The sequence below is a fragment of the Eulemur rufifrons genome, chromosome 20 (genome assembly GCF_041146395.1).
Source record: "Eulemur rufifrons isolate Redbay chromosome 20, OSU_ERuf_1, whole genome shotgun sequence".
Classification (NCBI taxonomy): domain Eukaryota; kingdom Metazoa; phylum Chordata; class Mammalia; order Primates; family Lemuridae; genus Eulemur; species Eulemur rufifrons.
Window position 1 is genome coordinate 15,312,371 of NC_091002.1, and position 15,740 is coordinate 15,328,110.

Sequence of the window (15,740 nt, forward strand, 5' to 3'; positions counted from 1 at the left end):
TTAAACGAAGTTTGAAAACAGGTACTAATCCATGCTGCTAGAAGTCAGGACAGTGGCTATGTTGGGGGTAGTGATGAAAGGGTGCCCAAGGTGGGTTTTGGAGGTGCAGAAGTGTGAGATCCTACTTTTGATCCGGGTGCTGACTGATTGGATATGTTTTGTTTGTGAAAACTGGACAAACAGAACACTCGTGATTTGTATACTTTTTATACTTCATTCAAAATTCAAGAAAGAAGGAAAAGAATGAAAAGGGAAGGGAAAAGAGGAAAAGATGGAAGCGAAGGAGGGAGGGAGGGTGGGAAAGAGAGAAAAGAGAAAGAGAGAGAGAGAGAGGCTGGGCGGGCCCCTGGGTTCAGCCCCGGATGGTGAGCAGTGGTTCTGCTACCCAGGCCTCAGTTTCTCATCTGTAGATTGCAGATCCCGACAACTACCTCACACTTAGGAAGATAATGTGTAGCAAGCATGAAGAACACAGTAGGTGCTCCATAAATGGTGAGGCTGTAAGCTGCGCCCCTCCAGTGTGTGAGCACCTCTGGGTGCCATCCTTGTCCCCAGATCCCGGGGCAGGGCCTGGCCGGCTGTGCTTGCTGAATTCATCTGAACTGTAACCCGTGGGGCTGGGGAGAGCCCTGGCTATCCCGGCAGCAGGAGGATCTTGGGGGCCTGATGCTCCCCGCTACAGAAACTTCCTCTTTCTCCCGGCTCCCAGTGTGGAGGAGGACAGTGTGCAAGAGCCCGAGGGACAGGCTTTGTGCCAGGCTCTGTGGCCACAGCGGGTGGCAAAGGGCTCTCCGGAGAGGAACACCCCTTTTCCCTGGCAGCCCCAACCCAGCGTCTAGGAAGCTCTGGGGCAATGGCCAGGCCCAGGAATCTCTGGCTGTAAGAGCTTCAGGGAGGGTTAGCTGGCTCTCACCTGTGGCCTCTGCCCCCGACACCACCTCCTCTTCTCCACAAACAAGAGGATTCCCAGCTCTGGCCTTCACTCTCTGACTCGCAAAGAACTGCAGAGGCGGAATGGTAATGGTAGCTTCCATTGAAGGACATGGAGGAATTACTCACCTCACACTCACAACACCCCTAGGGAGTGGGCGCTCACTTAACACAGTGATCCTATGGGGTGGGCACTACCATTTATCCCCATTTTACAGATTAAAACACTGAAGCACCAAGAGGTCAAGTCAGGATAATGACTGCTAAAATTTTTATTTAAATCAAATAATACTCTCAACAATCCTCTGTGTTGAGTATTGCCATTTATCCCCATTTTAAAGAAAGGAAACTGAGGCACAAGGAAGTTAAGTACTTTGTTAAGATTATACCACTAGGAAACAGCAGAGCCAGGACCCAAACCTGGGCAGGCTGGCCAGGCCCACTCACTCCAGCTGCCCCGGCGTGAGGTCGTGGGTCTCGGAGCCAGCCTGGCCCGAAGTCCCAGCTCCACAACCCCAGGGCAACTTGTTCATCCATCGAGTCTCGGTCTTCTCATCTCTAAGATGGGAACTTCAGTAGCTCTTTCCTTTAGGGGTGTCCCAAGGATGACACACTGTAATGTGGATAGAGCTCTTGGCAGAGAGAACCTTCCCCGTAGGAATTGTTTGATGCGTGTTCCTTGTGCTTGTCCTCACTCTCGCTGCTTATCCGGGTGTTATCAGAACTTTTCCTGGCAATAAGTTGAGAGTTCACTCTTGCAGAGCCAGACCCACCGAAATTCACTGCCTGTGAGAGACCGTAAAGCCAGTTTTCAGAGTCAGATAAACTCAGTTGGGACGGAAATCCCACCCCCGCTGCAGACCATCTTTTGGACAGATCACTGGAGTTGGTTATAGCTGCCGTGGGGGGTGGTACCTGAAGCAAACATTACATGGGCAGCACGTGCCCTCCTGACAGCGGCCACCACTGGGGGGTTGGAATTCACAAACACCATGGCTCGGAATCGCCCCTGTTCCCTGTGCCCTCCCGCCCCTCCCTTGTGTCCGGGGTCCCTGGCCTTCCTCCTTCCCAGCAGGTTTGCCTAATGGGAGGCACAACCAGAAACGGGGACAGAAGAGGGATGAGCCGGGGTATGAGTCCCCATCTTGGTCTACTTGTTAGATCTACAAGGCTTCGTCCCCTCGGTGGCTCCAGCTCCCAGCAGAGGGCCTGGCTGCGGTGCCATCTTCTGCCTGCGGGGGCCAGTGTGCCAGCGTCCGGGCTCTGCCCCTCCACCCCGAGCGCTGGCATTTCTCCTCTTGCCTCTCACAGTCCCCTATTTTGCCTCTCAGCTGGGTAACTACATCCCCTCGTTACATTCCTTCTTTTCTGTTATGTTGAGTGGAAGAATTCATTCATTGAAGAGTACCTACTATTAATATACCGTTCTAATTAAGTGAAGTTCAAGGACAGGAAAACACATCCATGGTGACAGAAATCAGAACAGGGGTTGCCTTGGGGAGGGGGAGGGGAACCAGGAAATGGCCAGAGGGACATGCTGAGGGGATGGGAATGTTTTATACCTTGATCGAGGTGTTGGTTACCTGAGTGTGGACATTTGCGAAGAAGACTCGTTAAGCCACATGCGTAACACCTGTGTATTTAACTGTGTGTAAATTGTGCCTCAGTAAAATCCATTTAATAAGAAGAAATCCCCGTTTAACTACTGAGTGTTTTTTCTAATTTCCTGTGATGGAAACACATTTTTAATTTTCAAACAAACACAGGTAGACCATAGAGGAGGATGTAAAACTGATGTGTTTCGCTTTTTTTTCTTTCTATAAACAATAAAACACGAGACTTCCAACAGCATTTCACACCTGGGTGGGTTTATTTCGGGCTCTGTCCCCGGCCCCTGGGAGGCAGACCTCATGCCCCTGCAAAGCGTGTAGCTCAGTGCCCGGCACACGGGAGGCGCTCGGGAAGGGGTCATCTTTGCTAATACAAACTGGGTTCCACGGATCACTTGAAAGCCTGTTTTTCTGACTTTCTTCAAGACTGGGTGATTTCACCTGGCGGAGTTCACAAAGAAATCAGCCCTCTGAGTTCTGCCTGGGTGGCAGGGCGTCCTCAGGCAGCACAAGCCTGACACACAAGTTCACGCACAGGCTTGTATTCAGGGACCATTTTACAAAACTCCAGGAAAGGAAGCAAGAGATTCAGAATATCTGTGTGCCCCCTCTTTGCTCTATGCCCAGAAAAGTGGCCAAGCCAGCCCTGCTGCAGTGTCATTGTAAGGGACACAGGGCAGGTGGCAGAGAAAGCTCGCCATGTGCATGTTTGATAAAGGCTGAGTCTAGGCTGGGAATAGACCAGAAGACCCTGGAAGGCTTGCCCTGCCTCCCAGGCTGTGAGTTAGGAAGCGGGACTAGCTATTGCATCCGCACTGTGTCTCAGGGTCCCGCGGGACCAGGCGGCTTGTGACTATTTTTGTCCCCCTGGCCCTGGATGGTAGACCCAAGCTCACAGAGCCACCTGCTGGGGACGGTGAGCATGGTGTCTCCGTTCCCAGCCAGGCTCTAGAAGGTTCTGTGCAGTGTTCCGCGGCCCCTGGGAGGCGGGCAGGGCCTGAGCAGGCACGGGCGGCGCTGGATCTCCATTACGCAGAGGCGGTTCTGGTTGGACACGCGGGTGGTCAGGCCCAGCCCACAGGTGGCCGAGCAGGGGCCCCAGGGCGTGCTCCAGTCTGGGCAGCGGCTATGGGCTGGGGCAGCGGCAAGGCCAGAAAACTGGGGTCCTGGGGGAAGAACAAGGAGTCAGCACTGCAAGATCAGGGCTTGGCTTCCAAAGCGACCCACCTGACCACAGTGAGGCACCAAGGTACTTAACATCTCTCGACCTGTTTCTTCTTATGTAAATTTCCTAATGGTTGCTTGCTGGGATGGAATAAAAGGATGGGTGTGAACGCCTATGCTCCCTGTAAATATTGGTTATTAGCCAACTAGGATAGTGCGGGTCTGGATGGCTCCCCAGTAGACATTAGGGCTTTCTCCTCCTGTATCCTCCTGGCGCCTTTGATAATAAGTAGCATCGCCCGGACAGGAGGGGCCCAGCCATGTGTACTGGTGCTGGGACCCCGTGGCAAGGATGCTAAAGATGCCAAGATTCCTGTGACCATGGTCTAGCTTTTCCTCCTCCCCAAACCTCCTTCTTCCCCATTAATATTTTGATGTCCTTCCAGTCCTATGCCAGTGGTTCTCAACTAAGGGTGATTTTGCTCTCCATGGGGATGTTTGGCAATATCCAGAGACGTTTTTGGTTGTCACAATTTGGGGGGGCGGTGGCTACTGGTAGAGGCCAGGGGTGATGCTAAACATCCCTCCTCAAGAATTACTTGCCCCAGGCTGGGCGCGTTGGCTCACACCTGTAATCCTAGCACTCTGGGAGGCCGAGGTGGGAGGATTGCTTGAGCTCAGGAGTTCGAGACCAGCCTGAGCAAGAGCGAGACCCTGTCTCTACTAAAAATAGAAAGAAGTTATATGGACAGCTAAAAATATATATAGAAAAAATTAGCTGGGCATGGTGGCACATGCCTGTAGTCCCAGCTACTCGAGAGGCTGAGACAGAAGGATTGCTTAAGCCCAGGTGTTTAAGGTTGCTGTGAGCTAGGCTGATGCCATGGCACTCCAGCCCGGGCAACAGAGTGAGACTGTGTCTCAAAAAAAAAAAAAAAAAAAAAAAGAATTACTTGCCCCAAATGTCACTTGCGCTGAGGTTGAGAAACGCTGATTTCTCTGCATGTGTGTGCATACACATACATATGTACACACATAGTGGAGACCACATTGGAGATGTGGATTCTTATCCTGCTTTGTATACATAAGGTGAGCTCATTGACGCTCTGCTGTACATTGGAATGGCTATCTCATATCCCATCACTGGGGTAAGAGCCACCACTGATGTAGTGCTGTGTGCTATGTGTGTGTTCCACCTGCTATGCTCGTACTAACTGCTGTAGTTCTCACGACAATGCTATGAGGAGGATGCTATTATTATGCCCATTTTACCATTCTAGAAATTGAGACACAGAGAAGTTAAGCAACTTTCTCAGAGTCACAGAGCGAGGAAGTGGCGGGGCCGGGGCAGGCTCCATGCACCTAACCCACCACGCCCCGCTGCCTCTGGCGTGTGGCAGCGTTTGCGGAGCCAATCCTCTCCTTCTGTTGCCTTTTTTATAAAGTCACAGTTATGCAATAATAACTTTTAAAAAAGCAACATAGCAACAACAAATCTCTAAAACTGAAGAGTGTATAGCGGAGGTAACTGTCTTTTCTCCGTCTCTGCCCACCCCCAGGCCCACATCCCAGAGACAACCACCTTGCCTTGCTCAGTTTTGAGTTCTTGTTTTTATAAACCCAAATAATAATAAATAAATAATATATATTATCGATAGGCATCAATATACTATAAACATGCTAACATTATATATCCTAATAGTATACCTGGATCACATTATATAATATTACATCTCTGCTCTGAAATGTGAGAATTTGGTTCAAGTACCCTAATCCTCCCTCCCCCTCCCCACGCTGCCACGTAGTTTTTATTTTTCATTATTTATGATTTTAAATGACATATTTAAATGGCTGCTTCTGGTTTTGCCACTTTTAAAGAGACCTGGTGACTCTTTACTCCTGTTTGCTGCATCTCTCCTCAGCCACCGCCCCCTCCCGCTTCTGATGTGCCCTGCGCGTCCCGGCATCTAGATCCCCTTCCTGCCCGCAGGCCCACGGCGCCCCTGGGCGGGGCGGCCCCGCACTCACCTCGGGCTGGAAGGGGAGGGTCCAGCTCCAGCTCAGATGCCTGGTGGCACACCCACTCCGGGCAGCACTTTCCAGGGACCTCGACCCTCCGGGGGTAAGGGCAGTCCCGGCTGGGCAGCCGGATGTCCTCGCTGCACAGCGGCACGCAGGTGGAGCCGCCGTCCTCGCAGCGGCAGAGGACCCTGCAGTGAGGCTGGAAGGTCTCCCCGTCCTGGTACCGGCGGCCATTCACGAAGCAGCTCCCGTCGTCCTCCTCTCCCCCTGCAGAGGAGAAACCCGGCACTGAGCCCCCAGCTCTGCATGCTCGCTTTGCAGAGTGGCAGAGCCTTCGCAGTGTCTGAGCCCTACCCGGGGCTCCAGCCCAGCGACCTGCAACTCTCCCCTCTCCACCACCGGCCTGCCCGGCGTGGCACCCTGGATCCTGGCACAGGGTTTGCGGGAAGACTGGCCTGGCTTGAGCCCCTGCTCTGCCCGCTCTTAGCTGTGGGCCTTGGCCAAGTGATTTCACTTCTTCTTGCCCCAGTTTCCTCATCTGCAAAATGGGATATAATGGTACTTATTTCACAGAGTGGTATAAATTAAATGAAATGGTATAGTCATGATCCCAACGTAAAGGAGACCTTGAATATGTCCTAACTACTCTGTTATAATTAGTATAATTATTATATATTAATAATAATTGTTAACTGTTATATACACCCTGAGATTCAGACAACAAACTCACTGTCCACTTGCTATGTTGTAGTCATCTTCCAGGTCAGGGCTTAACTTGCAGGCTGTGTGACTTTGGGCAAGTTACTTAACTTCTCTGAGTGGCCTGAGCAATAGCAGTGATGATAGCAGTAATTTATACCTTTGGGTTACACAGGGTAATGTGTACATAGATAGCATCTGGCACAGTGCGAGGCAGGTAGTAGGTTCTTGAGGACACTGGGAATGAAGCCCTCAGAATATGGGGTTATTCCCACTTCCTTCACTGGACTTGAACTCCATGAGGGCTGGAGCTGAGTGTATTAATCCTGGCATCCCTCGGGCTGGCTCAGAGCCTGGATGGGACACACAGAACCTCAGGATATGCCCTTTGAATGAATACCTGGCACAAGGCTCAGAACAGGAGAGATGCTGATAAAATAGTTCTGGCTCCTTCTAATTCCAGAGATATTTACTGGCCCTTCCTGTATGCCAACCACTGTGCTCCTGGACAGGATAAGAAAGTTCATGCCACGTTTGACTCGAGAGCTGCTCGGGAAGCGCAGACGAAGCAACAAGGTGTGTGTTTGCAGGTAGGAGGGGGATGTTCCCGGGGACCTGGGTGGCAATTGGGCTGGTCTGGGGAAAGGACTCATTGGCAAGCAGGTTCTCCCAGGTCTTCCGAGAAAATCCTCAAATAGGTCCATGCACATGCCGGGGTTTGGAACCGGACATACTTGGGTTCAAACCCTAGCTCCCACTGGCCAGCTGTGAGGCCTGGGGCAAGTTACTTCACCTCTCTGAGCCCCGGTACCCTGCTCCCGGGGTTGCTGGAGTGTCACCTGAGCTGGTGTACTTAAAGCATTCTGCCCCAGCCTGGCGCAGAGCAGATGCTCAGCAGATGGGAGTGGGTTATGCTCATTCTTCGGGGAGGACAGGACCGGAGTCAGCTCTCTCTCCTTGCTCTCTCCAGACCACAGCTCTTGGGCTCCAAATCCCTGACCCTTTTGGCCCAGATCATGTGGCTGCTGGTTTTCTAGAAACCACAGGGGCAGCTGCATCCTAATCCCCACCCCTGGCCTGGCCAAGCCCAAGTCTCCCAGCCTGACTCCGGTGCCACAGCCCTGGGGCCTCCTGGTCTCTGGGCTGACCTGGTAAACAGAGGGATTGTTTAGGAAAATCGGCCGGAGGGGTGATAATTTTAGCAAGTTTTCCTGGCACCTCTCCTGGCGTCTGCAGCTCAGAGCTGGTTGGGGTTGGAGGTGGCAGCAATGATCCCTGGGCAGCCACTCTCCCCGCCAGGGTGTGTACCGTCCCAAATACCACGAGGCACCTCCAGACTTACTGCTCTTGTTCTTCCCTTGCCACATTTGCAGCTGCCCAAACCCTGCTCCTCCTTCCAGCCCTCTGCGATGTTCCTGTCACCATCAACTTCCCCAAATACTGCCTTCCTCTGGGTTCCCACAGCCTGTCCCAGGCACAGAGCACAGTCTTGTCATCTGGTGATTTCTGCATCCTTCTTGCCCTCTCAGAGTCCTTTGCAGGGGCAGGAACAACAGTATTATTATTATTTTTACCTTCAGCCACTTGCAAACTGTGTGACCTTGGGCAGATGACTTAACCTCTCTGAGCCCAGTTTCCTTATCTGCAAAATAAGGATAATAATAGGAGCTACCTCAACATGAAAGGTAAAATGAAATCATGTACATCAAGGGCTTGCTCACGGTGCGTGCTCAGTAAATGGTTCCTGGTACTGCTAGCCCCACTAGAACTATGGTTATTATTTATTCAACAAATATTTACTGAGTGCCTCTGATGGCCCAGGCACTGCTGTAGGTACTTGTGATACAGCAATGAATACAACAGGCAAAACACCTGCCTTCGTTGGAACTTGCGCTCTAGTGGAAATAAACATAATAAACAAGTAGGTTTATTACATCAGCTGGTGATGAGTGCTAGAAAGATAAAGGAAGGTTAAGGAGTAGGGGAGGGGCTTGCAGTTTTTAGATATGGTGATCAGGGAAGGCCTCGCTGAGAAGGTGACATTTGAGTATAGAGTAAAGATGAGGGAACTCGCCCTACAGGTATCTGTGGGCAAAGAATGCTGGTGGGGGAAGAGCCAGTGCAAAGGCCCTGTGGCAAGAGTGTGCCTGGTGTGTTTAAGGAATAGTGAGGAGGTCAGTGTGGCTGGAGCAGAGGAAGGGAGGGAGAAAAAACAGGAGCAGGATTCTATGGTGCCTTGTAGGCCACTATGGGGACTTTGGCTTTTACTCCGAGGAGGTGGGAAGCCACTGGAGGGTTCAGGGCAGAGGAGAATGGACGCTGAGCCCTCTGCCTGCTGTGTGGTGAATAGACTAGGGGCAAGGACAGAGGAAGGATACAATCGCGGGGCTGCTGCAAAGTCAACGCAAAGGATGACAGGGCTCAGACCAGGGTGGTGGCTGTGCAGGGGCTGAGAAGTGTCGGATTCTGGAAATACCGTCAAGAGTTTGCAGGTGAATAGTATGTGGGGGGTGAGAAGAAGAAAGACACCGAGAATGACCCCAAGGTGTTGGGCCCGAGCCGTGGGAAGGACGGAGATGCTCTCGACTGGCTGGGGAAGCTGCGAGTTCGGGGGGTGGGAGGTCAGAGCTCAGCGTTGGACGTGCTGTTGGCACAACCGTGAGTCTGCAGCACGGCACACGGTTGGAGTGGGCCCTCGGAGAAGGTTAGTAGAATGAGCGAGTGACAGAGGTTTTCTGGCAGCACGTTCCCTGCAGAGCCCAAGACCGAGACTGAGCCTCTGTGGGGTCTTAGCTGGACTCCGACTCACCTGTGCTATTCTCCAGCTCCAGCCTAGAAACTCGGTTCAAATCATTAAACGTTCATGAGCACCCACCGTGTTGCCAGACCAGGCTTGGAAGCTGCGGGAAGGACCAGGGACCAAGTAAATCCCTAGCCCGCAGGGGTTTGAAGTCTGAATTAAGATGGAATAAGAAAAGCCCCTTAAAAAGTTATTGACAACAACAGCCACTACGTAATAATCATATGCCGTGTGTTAGGCAGTTGAGGTCATGGAGCCTAAGTTCATGGAGCTACCTCCCTGAGTTCAAATTGCTATTCTGCCACTTATGTGCTGTGTGACCTTGGGCAAGTTAACCTCTCTGTGCCTCTTATTTCCATTTATAAAATAAGGGTAACATTAGTACCTACCCCATATGGTGGTTGTGAGATAAAATGCGTTGATATTCGTGAAGCCCTCAGTGCCTGGCCTATGGTAAGGGCTATGGAAGTGTTCAATAAGTAAACTCTGGCAAGTGCCCTTTACGCGTGTCATGGAGAATTTAAATAACAGCCTTGGAAGCTAAGTGTTACTTATCTCGGTTTTTTTCTTTAGGTACATTTTCATAAGCAATCACCGTGAGTTTGTATAACAAACCATCCCTTTCGCCTTCCAAGATGCCCCCAATCAAAGAAAGCACTTAACAAGGATTTATTATTGATACCTTTCTGTCTCTAAGTTTTACTGTTGTTTTTTTGAACAAGGCTTTTCCTATAGATGGAGTCATTGTCAATGATTCATGAACCTCTCGCTCTGTCTCTCTCTTGTTCTTATATTTGTTAAAGTGACATGCACATAGATGAAAGAATTAAATAGTTCTACAAGGCTTATTTAAAAAAAAAAAAAAAAGAACAAACAAATGCTTACCTCTTTCTAGTTCTCTAACGCAATGGTTCTCAACTGGGGATTTTGCTCCCTGAAGACATTTGACAATGTCAGAAGACACACTGTCATGACTTGGCCAGGGGTGGGGTGAGGGTTGTTCCTGGCATCTAGTGGGTGGGGTTCAGGACGCTGCTCAGTCCCCTATAATGAGCAGGACAGCTCCCCACCCCCAGCAAAGAATTATCTGGCCCCAAATGTCACTAGAGCAAGCTGCCAAACCATACCCTAAAGCGTCAGAGGATACCACAGCCTACAAGAGTGGTGAGAAATGTAACATGTTCAAGTTCACTGGTCAATCGCAAACCCAAGATTCAAACTGGTCTGAGGGCTCCCACTCTGGGAGGAAGGTGGAATGGAATGTTCCTTTTAGAGCCTGTCCGATCAGGTCCCAAGCTGTGTGACATGAAGCATGTCAGTTAATACCACTGAGCCTCAGTTTCCTCACTTGTAAAATGGGTCTGAAAGTACTTACTGTCCTAGGATTATTGTGAGGATGATGTGACTCGTGTGGTATGCGCTTAGCACAGTGCCGGACACATTATGCCCTAAATAAGGGGCTGCACTTTTATTTTCCCCAAAGTGTTGTGAGGATCCTGAGAAGGGGTTGGTGGCTTCTGGTTGGAAGAATCTGGGAGAGCTTCTCAGGGGAGGTGTTTGAGCTTGGCTTTGGAAGTTGGCAATGATTTGGACAGGTGGACGTGGGGGAGGGCGTCCAGGTGGTGGACATGATCTGAGCAAAGACCAAGAGGGGGGAAGTAAGGAGTGGGCTTGGGAGAACCTTGGGTCACCAGGTTTGGCTGGAATGGACGGTGTACCTGAGGAGGGTGAAAGGAGGGAGAGAGAGGAAGGTTGCCCTTTGATTCATGACCCCATAGCCTTGACCTCCCGCACACACCCTCCATCAGTCCCGCAAACCTGCTTACAGAAGCAAAAGTTCCCCTGGCCGCCGGGGCCCACCCCGGGCTTGCAGACCAGGCCCTTGTCTTCATCGCAGAGGTGGAGACGGTCGCAGGGCTCCCCCAGCCGCCGCGCACACACCCGGCAGCAGCCACAGCCATCCAGCACCAGGGGCACCCCCGGTGGGCATGGGGGCGGTCGCCAGGGGCAGTCACACCGTCCCGGGCACGGCTGGGCACACACCTGAAGAGACAGAGACCTCACTCAGCCATAGGCTTTTGAGGTGGGCAGTGAGGCCCTCACCGACCTGGCCCTGAACCCTGGCAGCCCCGTGGCACTCCCTAAGAGGCGGTATGGCATTGTGATCAAGAGCAAAGACTGTGGACTAGAGTTCCAATTCTAACTCTGCCCTTATTGGCTGAGTGACCTTGGGGAAGTTACTGAAGCTCTCTGAGCCTCAGTTTCATCAACTATAAAATGGGGGCAATAATAGTATCTCCCTCAGAGCATCGCTTTGAGCAGTACATGAACTGACGCATGCCCCACCCTCAGCACATGGTCTGGCATGCAGTAGGTGCCCATGCCTTGAGCTCTGATGACCGTCACAGTTAATTACAATGAAGGGCTCAGCTCCTGCCTGCTAGAAGGTGACGGAAGGGCAGAAGCAACAAGGGAAGGATGAAAACGGCAGGGCATGGCGCATTTTCCAGCGTGCGGGTACTTATCTTGAGGACTGAGTACATCAAACAGTATCCTGGGTGTTTTTGGTCTTTGGAACAATCCAAACATGTTTCCAAAGCCTGGATGTGCACCAAATCCAAAGCCAGAAAACTTGGTAAAATACAAACGTCCAGACCCTCTCTGGCACTTACTAAATGAGAAGTCCCAGAGGCAGGACCCTGGAACCTGTATTTTTAACAAGCTGTTCGGGGGGCTTCTGGAGTTCATGTAGGGTTCAGCACCTCCACCCCCGTCCCCATGCCAGGTACAGATGGGCCACTGAGCTCCAGAGAGAGGAAGGGCCTTGCCGAAGTCTGTTGGCTGCAGAGCCAGGAGCAGTCCCAAGTCCGGCTTCCCCAGTGAGGGCCCAGGGGCACCGGGCGGGGGTTCACTTTTTCCATAACAGGGAAAAGCCCGAGCCAGGGGCCACCGCCCAGTGGCAGGTGTCAACCCAAGTGACCCACCTGCCCCTCCGACACAGGTCAAGGAAACAACCAAACCATAAATCAGGTGCTGTGGGCTCCCTGCTTGTCCATTTGGGGCTGGGGACCAAGAGGCGGGTGTAATTCCCTATAATACCCCAGTAGCCCTGTCCGTGGGGGAACGATTTTTAGTTTGGTAGGACCCTTATAGGGAACTAGAGGAGGGGAGATATACAGTTTAGGAAGGTGAAATTAGTGACCTCCTATCTCCCGCGTGTCCTCAAAGCAGGCAATGGCCCCTTTGCCCTTAGCTCCCCGCCCTGCCCCACCCCAGTGCGCCCCCCACACCCCAAGTCCTGCAAATCTGCTTTCAGTTGCCTGCAGCTCCCACCCTGGCCACCAGGGGCCACCCTGAACTGGCCGCCCCGCCCCTGGTGGGGCCGCCTGGGGCTCCCACCTGGGGCGGCACCGGTAGCAGGTGGATGTGTGTGACTGTGCGCCTGTGTGCCTCTCACGGGGGGACCGGTCCCGTCTCTGCAGGATTTTCAGGTTCTAGAGAAGATGGCCCAGCCTCGCCCCTCAGGTGTGGTCTAGACTAGCGCAGCAGCATTAGCGGGGAGCTTAGGAATGCGGCTTCTACGCCCCAAATCTAGAGGGTCTGAGAAGAAATAGGCTGGACTTTTGGGGTTTCCTTCCAAACCAGAGGCTCGGTGCCCTGGGTGTGTGGGCGGTGGAGGACTCCGACCAGACCTGGCTCTGAGGTCCCTGTCACCTGAAAACAGGGATGCCAGGAAATAGGCCTGCTGCTGCAGCCTGGGTCCCTGCTGTGGCACCCCTGTGCCGGGCAAGCTTGGCAGGGGCTGGACTCCGCCGGGTCCCCAGGGCCCCGGGAGAGGCTATTAATAACATCAATGACTGCAGCGGTCAGTTATCACGTGTTATACCACGTGTGTGCCGTGTGCCAAGTGCTGTTGTCTAATTTAACCCTTCAATGTGAGGTACCATCTTTATGCCCATTTTAAAGATTTGGAAACTGAAGCTCAAAGCCATGTGGTAACACAGCCAGTAAGCGGTGGAGCCAGGATTAGAATCCACGTTCCTGTGAATCCAAGGCCCAAGCTCAAGTTGTCCTGTCACACTCGGGTTTCCCCGGAGCTTTGCTGTGGTCACAAGGGAGAGGCTCAGTGGGGAAGCTCCGGGCCTGGAGCTTTCTGGGCAAGGGTTGAGACCCAAGTTCTACCACTGACTTGCTCTGAGTGGTGACTGGGGTTAAATGAGCTCCTGGCCAGCTCTTTGGTCAACGTGACTTTGCTCGTTCCCAGGTGTCTGCCTCCTGCCCTGTCCCCAGCCCTGAGCCCAGAATCCTACAGCCTGCCTGGAAGAGTGGAAATTCTCTCTCTGTGGGTTGCTGTGGCTCCTGTGCCAGCCATGACTAAGTCCCCGTGTTTCTGTGCAGGATGCTGCCTGGCTTCCTGGGACCAGGAAGGAGGGTCCCATTGGTCCCACCACAGTGGTGAGCCTAGGACAGCTTTACATTGGCCTTTCATAATCCTGAGCCCCTTCTCCCTCCCAGGACCCCAATCACCTGCTCCAGCTCCCCAAGCCACCCACCCTGGCATCTCGTCCTGCCCTTCCCCTTTGAGAGAACAAACAGCAGGACTGGGTGCCAGCAGCATTCTCGGCTTTCCCTGGCACGACTGCGTGGGGACAGGAGAGAGAAGCTCCTGCCCGTGCTCCTCAAAGGAGCGTGAAAATACAGCAAGGTCATGGCTGTGGTGGGACCAATCCCATGGTTCCCGGAACCCAGCATTTGCTGCGGGGATGACACGGCTCAATAGCTGTGGCCTTGGTCCAGGATAGGGCTGGGAAGGTGCAGACTGGAGTCCCCCTCCCATATACACACCCATGTGTATCATGGGCTCTGCCACACCCCTTCTCTATTGCACTGATGTTTCTTTGCTATGTGGCTTTGGAAGAGTTGCTTACCCTCTCTGAGCCTCACTTGACTGAAAAGTAAAGATGGTAATTCATTATACGGTTGTTGTGCATGTTAGGCGAGGTGGACATCCCACATGCCCTTTGATAAATGTCCCATGCAGCACTGGAGGAGAAGACTATTACTGCACTGCGGTGTCCTGTCGCCCTGTAGCCAGGGTCAGTGGATCACTCACTGCCTAAGGACCCCACAGCATTAATTCCCTTGCAGAAGGAACTCTCCAACGAGTGAGACACCATTCACATATCCATACGAATCCTGGCTCAGAGTTAGGCAATGCATGTCATGGCTTAAATGTCCCCCATTTATGATGGGGATACCCACCCCTGCTTTGTAGAGGGGTGTGGGGATTGCTAATAGTCATTAAAATCCTCTTTTGACATTTACCATGTGCCAGGGCCTGTGATAAGCGTTTTAAATGAATTATCATGAATGATCCTCACACAGTCATCAAGGACGTTGTGCCCATTCAACTGAGGAAGAAGCTGAGGCTCAGAGAAGGAAAGGGACTTGCCTGAGGTCACCCAGCAGGGCTGGCCAGAGGCAGCTCCCTGGCACCAGGGAGGGAAGCCTGGTTTGGGCACGGTGACCAGACTGTGCCCAGAGTGGGGCCCTGGAGGAATTCTGCCAGGGGGGCTCTGGCTATGAGTTTACACCCCTGCCCCATCCAGCCCGGGCCCCCTTACCTTTGCGAGGAGGCAGAGGAGACAGAAGGCCAGGAGGTGGGTCTGTGATGTGCCCCTCATGTCACTGTGTTCCCTGCAGAGCCAGCTTTGAGGCTGGGAGGCAGGGCCTGTGGGTCTTTATGTCCCGGCGGCTGTGAGGTCACTCCCAGGCACACACATGCACACACACACACACACACGCACGCACACACTGGCCTTTTCATTCCTTGCTCCTCTCCCCATCCTCCTGGTCCCGGTGATGAGCCCATTTAGCTGCAGGTGGGACTGTGGAGGCCACCAAGAGGGTTCCTGCCAGTGTGTGTGAAAGCCTGAGCCAATGCCAGCGCCAGGGGCGGTGACAGCCTGGCAGAGGCCTCTCTGACTCCTCCCAGCCCAAGAGGGCCTTAGCCCCAGCCACTGCTGTAGCCGCGGCAGCCCTACCCCAGACCCCTGCCCGAGCCCGGAGGGGCCGTAGGTGCCAGGAGCGTTCAGCAAACACCCCCTTTGCGGATCTGACCCCAGGGCCTCCTAAGCCCCGTGGCCCGGGCTCTGGGCAGCCTCAGCTCAGCCTGCGGTTTCTGGCAGGAAGATTGGCAGCCACCCAAAGGTGGGTGTGACCCAGAGCAAAACCTCCCTGGGCGGCCTATTTGCTCTTGGCGATGAGGGGTCTCCCATGGCTTTCTCCCCGGCTCTGGAAGGTGGTCCACAGTGGGTGAGCCAAGCAGGCTGGACCTACTGTGTGCAGCACTTGCTTCCCACTGCTAGATAATCTGGTTAAACCAAATCCATTTTGATTAATTCAACCAACTCCGAGGCCTCCTCTGCAGGAGCAGGGGACACAGCCCTGACCTAAGGACAGGGCCCAGAGGGCGACAACAGTGGGAAGACAGGCGGAACTCCTGGGAATACCAA

At 53.0% G+C, this 15,740-nt stretch overlaps 1 protein-coding gene across 2 annotated transcripts; it reads right to left on the reverse strand.

The window, feature by feature from the left end:
- Positions 1–1,502: 1,502 nt before the first annotated feature.
- CCN5 (cellular communication network factor 5) lies at positions 1,503–14,909 on the reverse strand. 2 transcript variants are annotated; one of them, XM_069496127.1, is made up of 5 exons: positions 14,850–14,909; positions 11,052–11,268; positions 5,733–5,993; positions 3,445–3,706; positions 1,503–1,716 (listed from the first exon to the last, which is right to left on the reverse strand). In XM_069496127.1, the coding sequence occupies exons 1-4, from the start codon at positions 14,907–14,909 to the stop codon at positions 3,489–3,491; spliced, it is 756 nt and encodes a 251-aa protein (XP_069352228.1). In that variant the 3' UTR covers positions 1,503–1,716; positions 3,445–3,488. The 2 variants fall into 2 exon arrangements, with proteins under 2 accessions (XP_069352228.1, XP_069352229.1); XM_069496128.1 differs by lacking the exon at positions 1,503–1,716 and having other exon boundaries at positions 2,932–3,706; positions 5,733–5,982; positions 11,044–11,268.
- Positions 14,910–15,740: the final 831 nt, after the last annotated feature.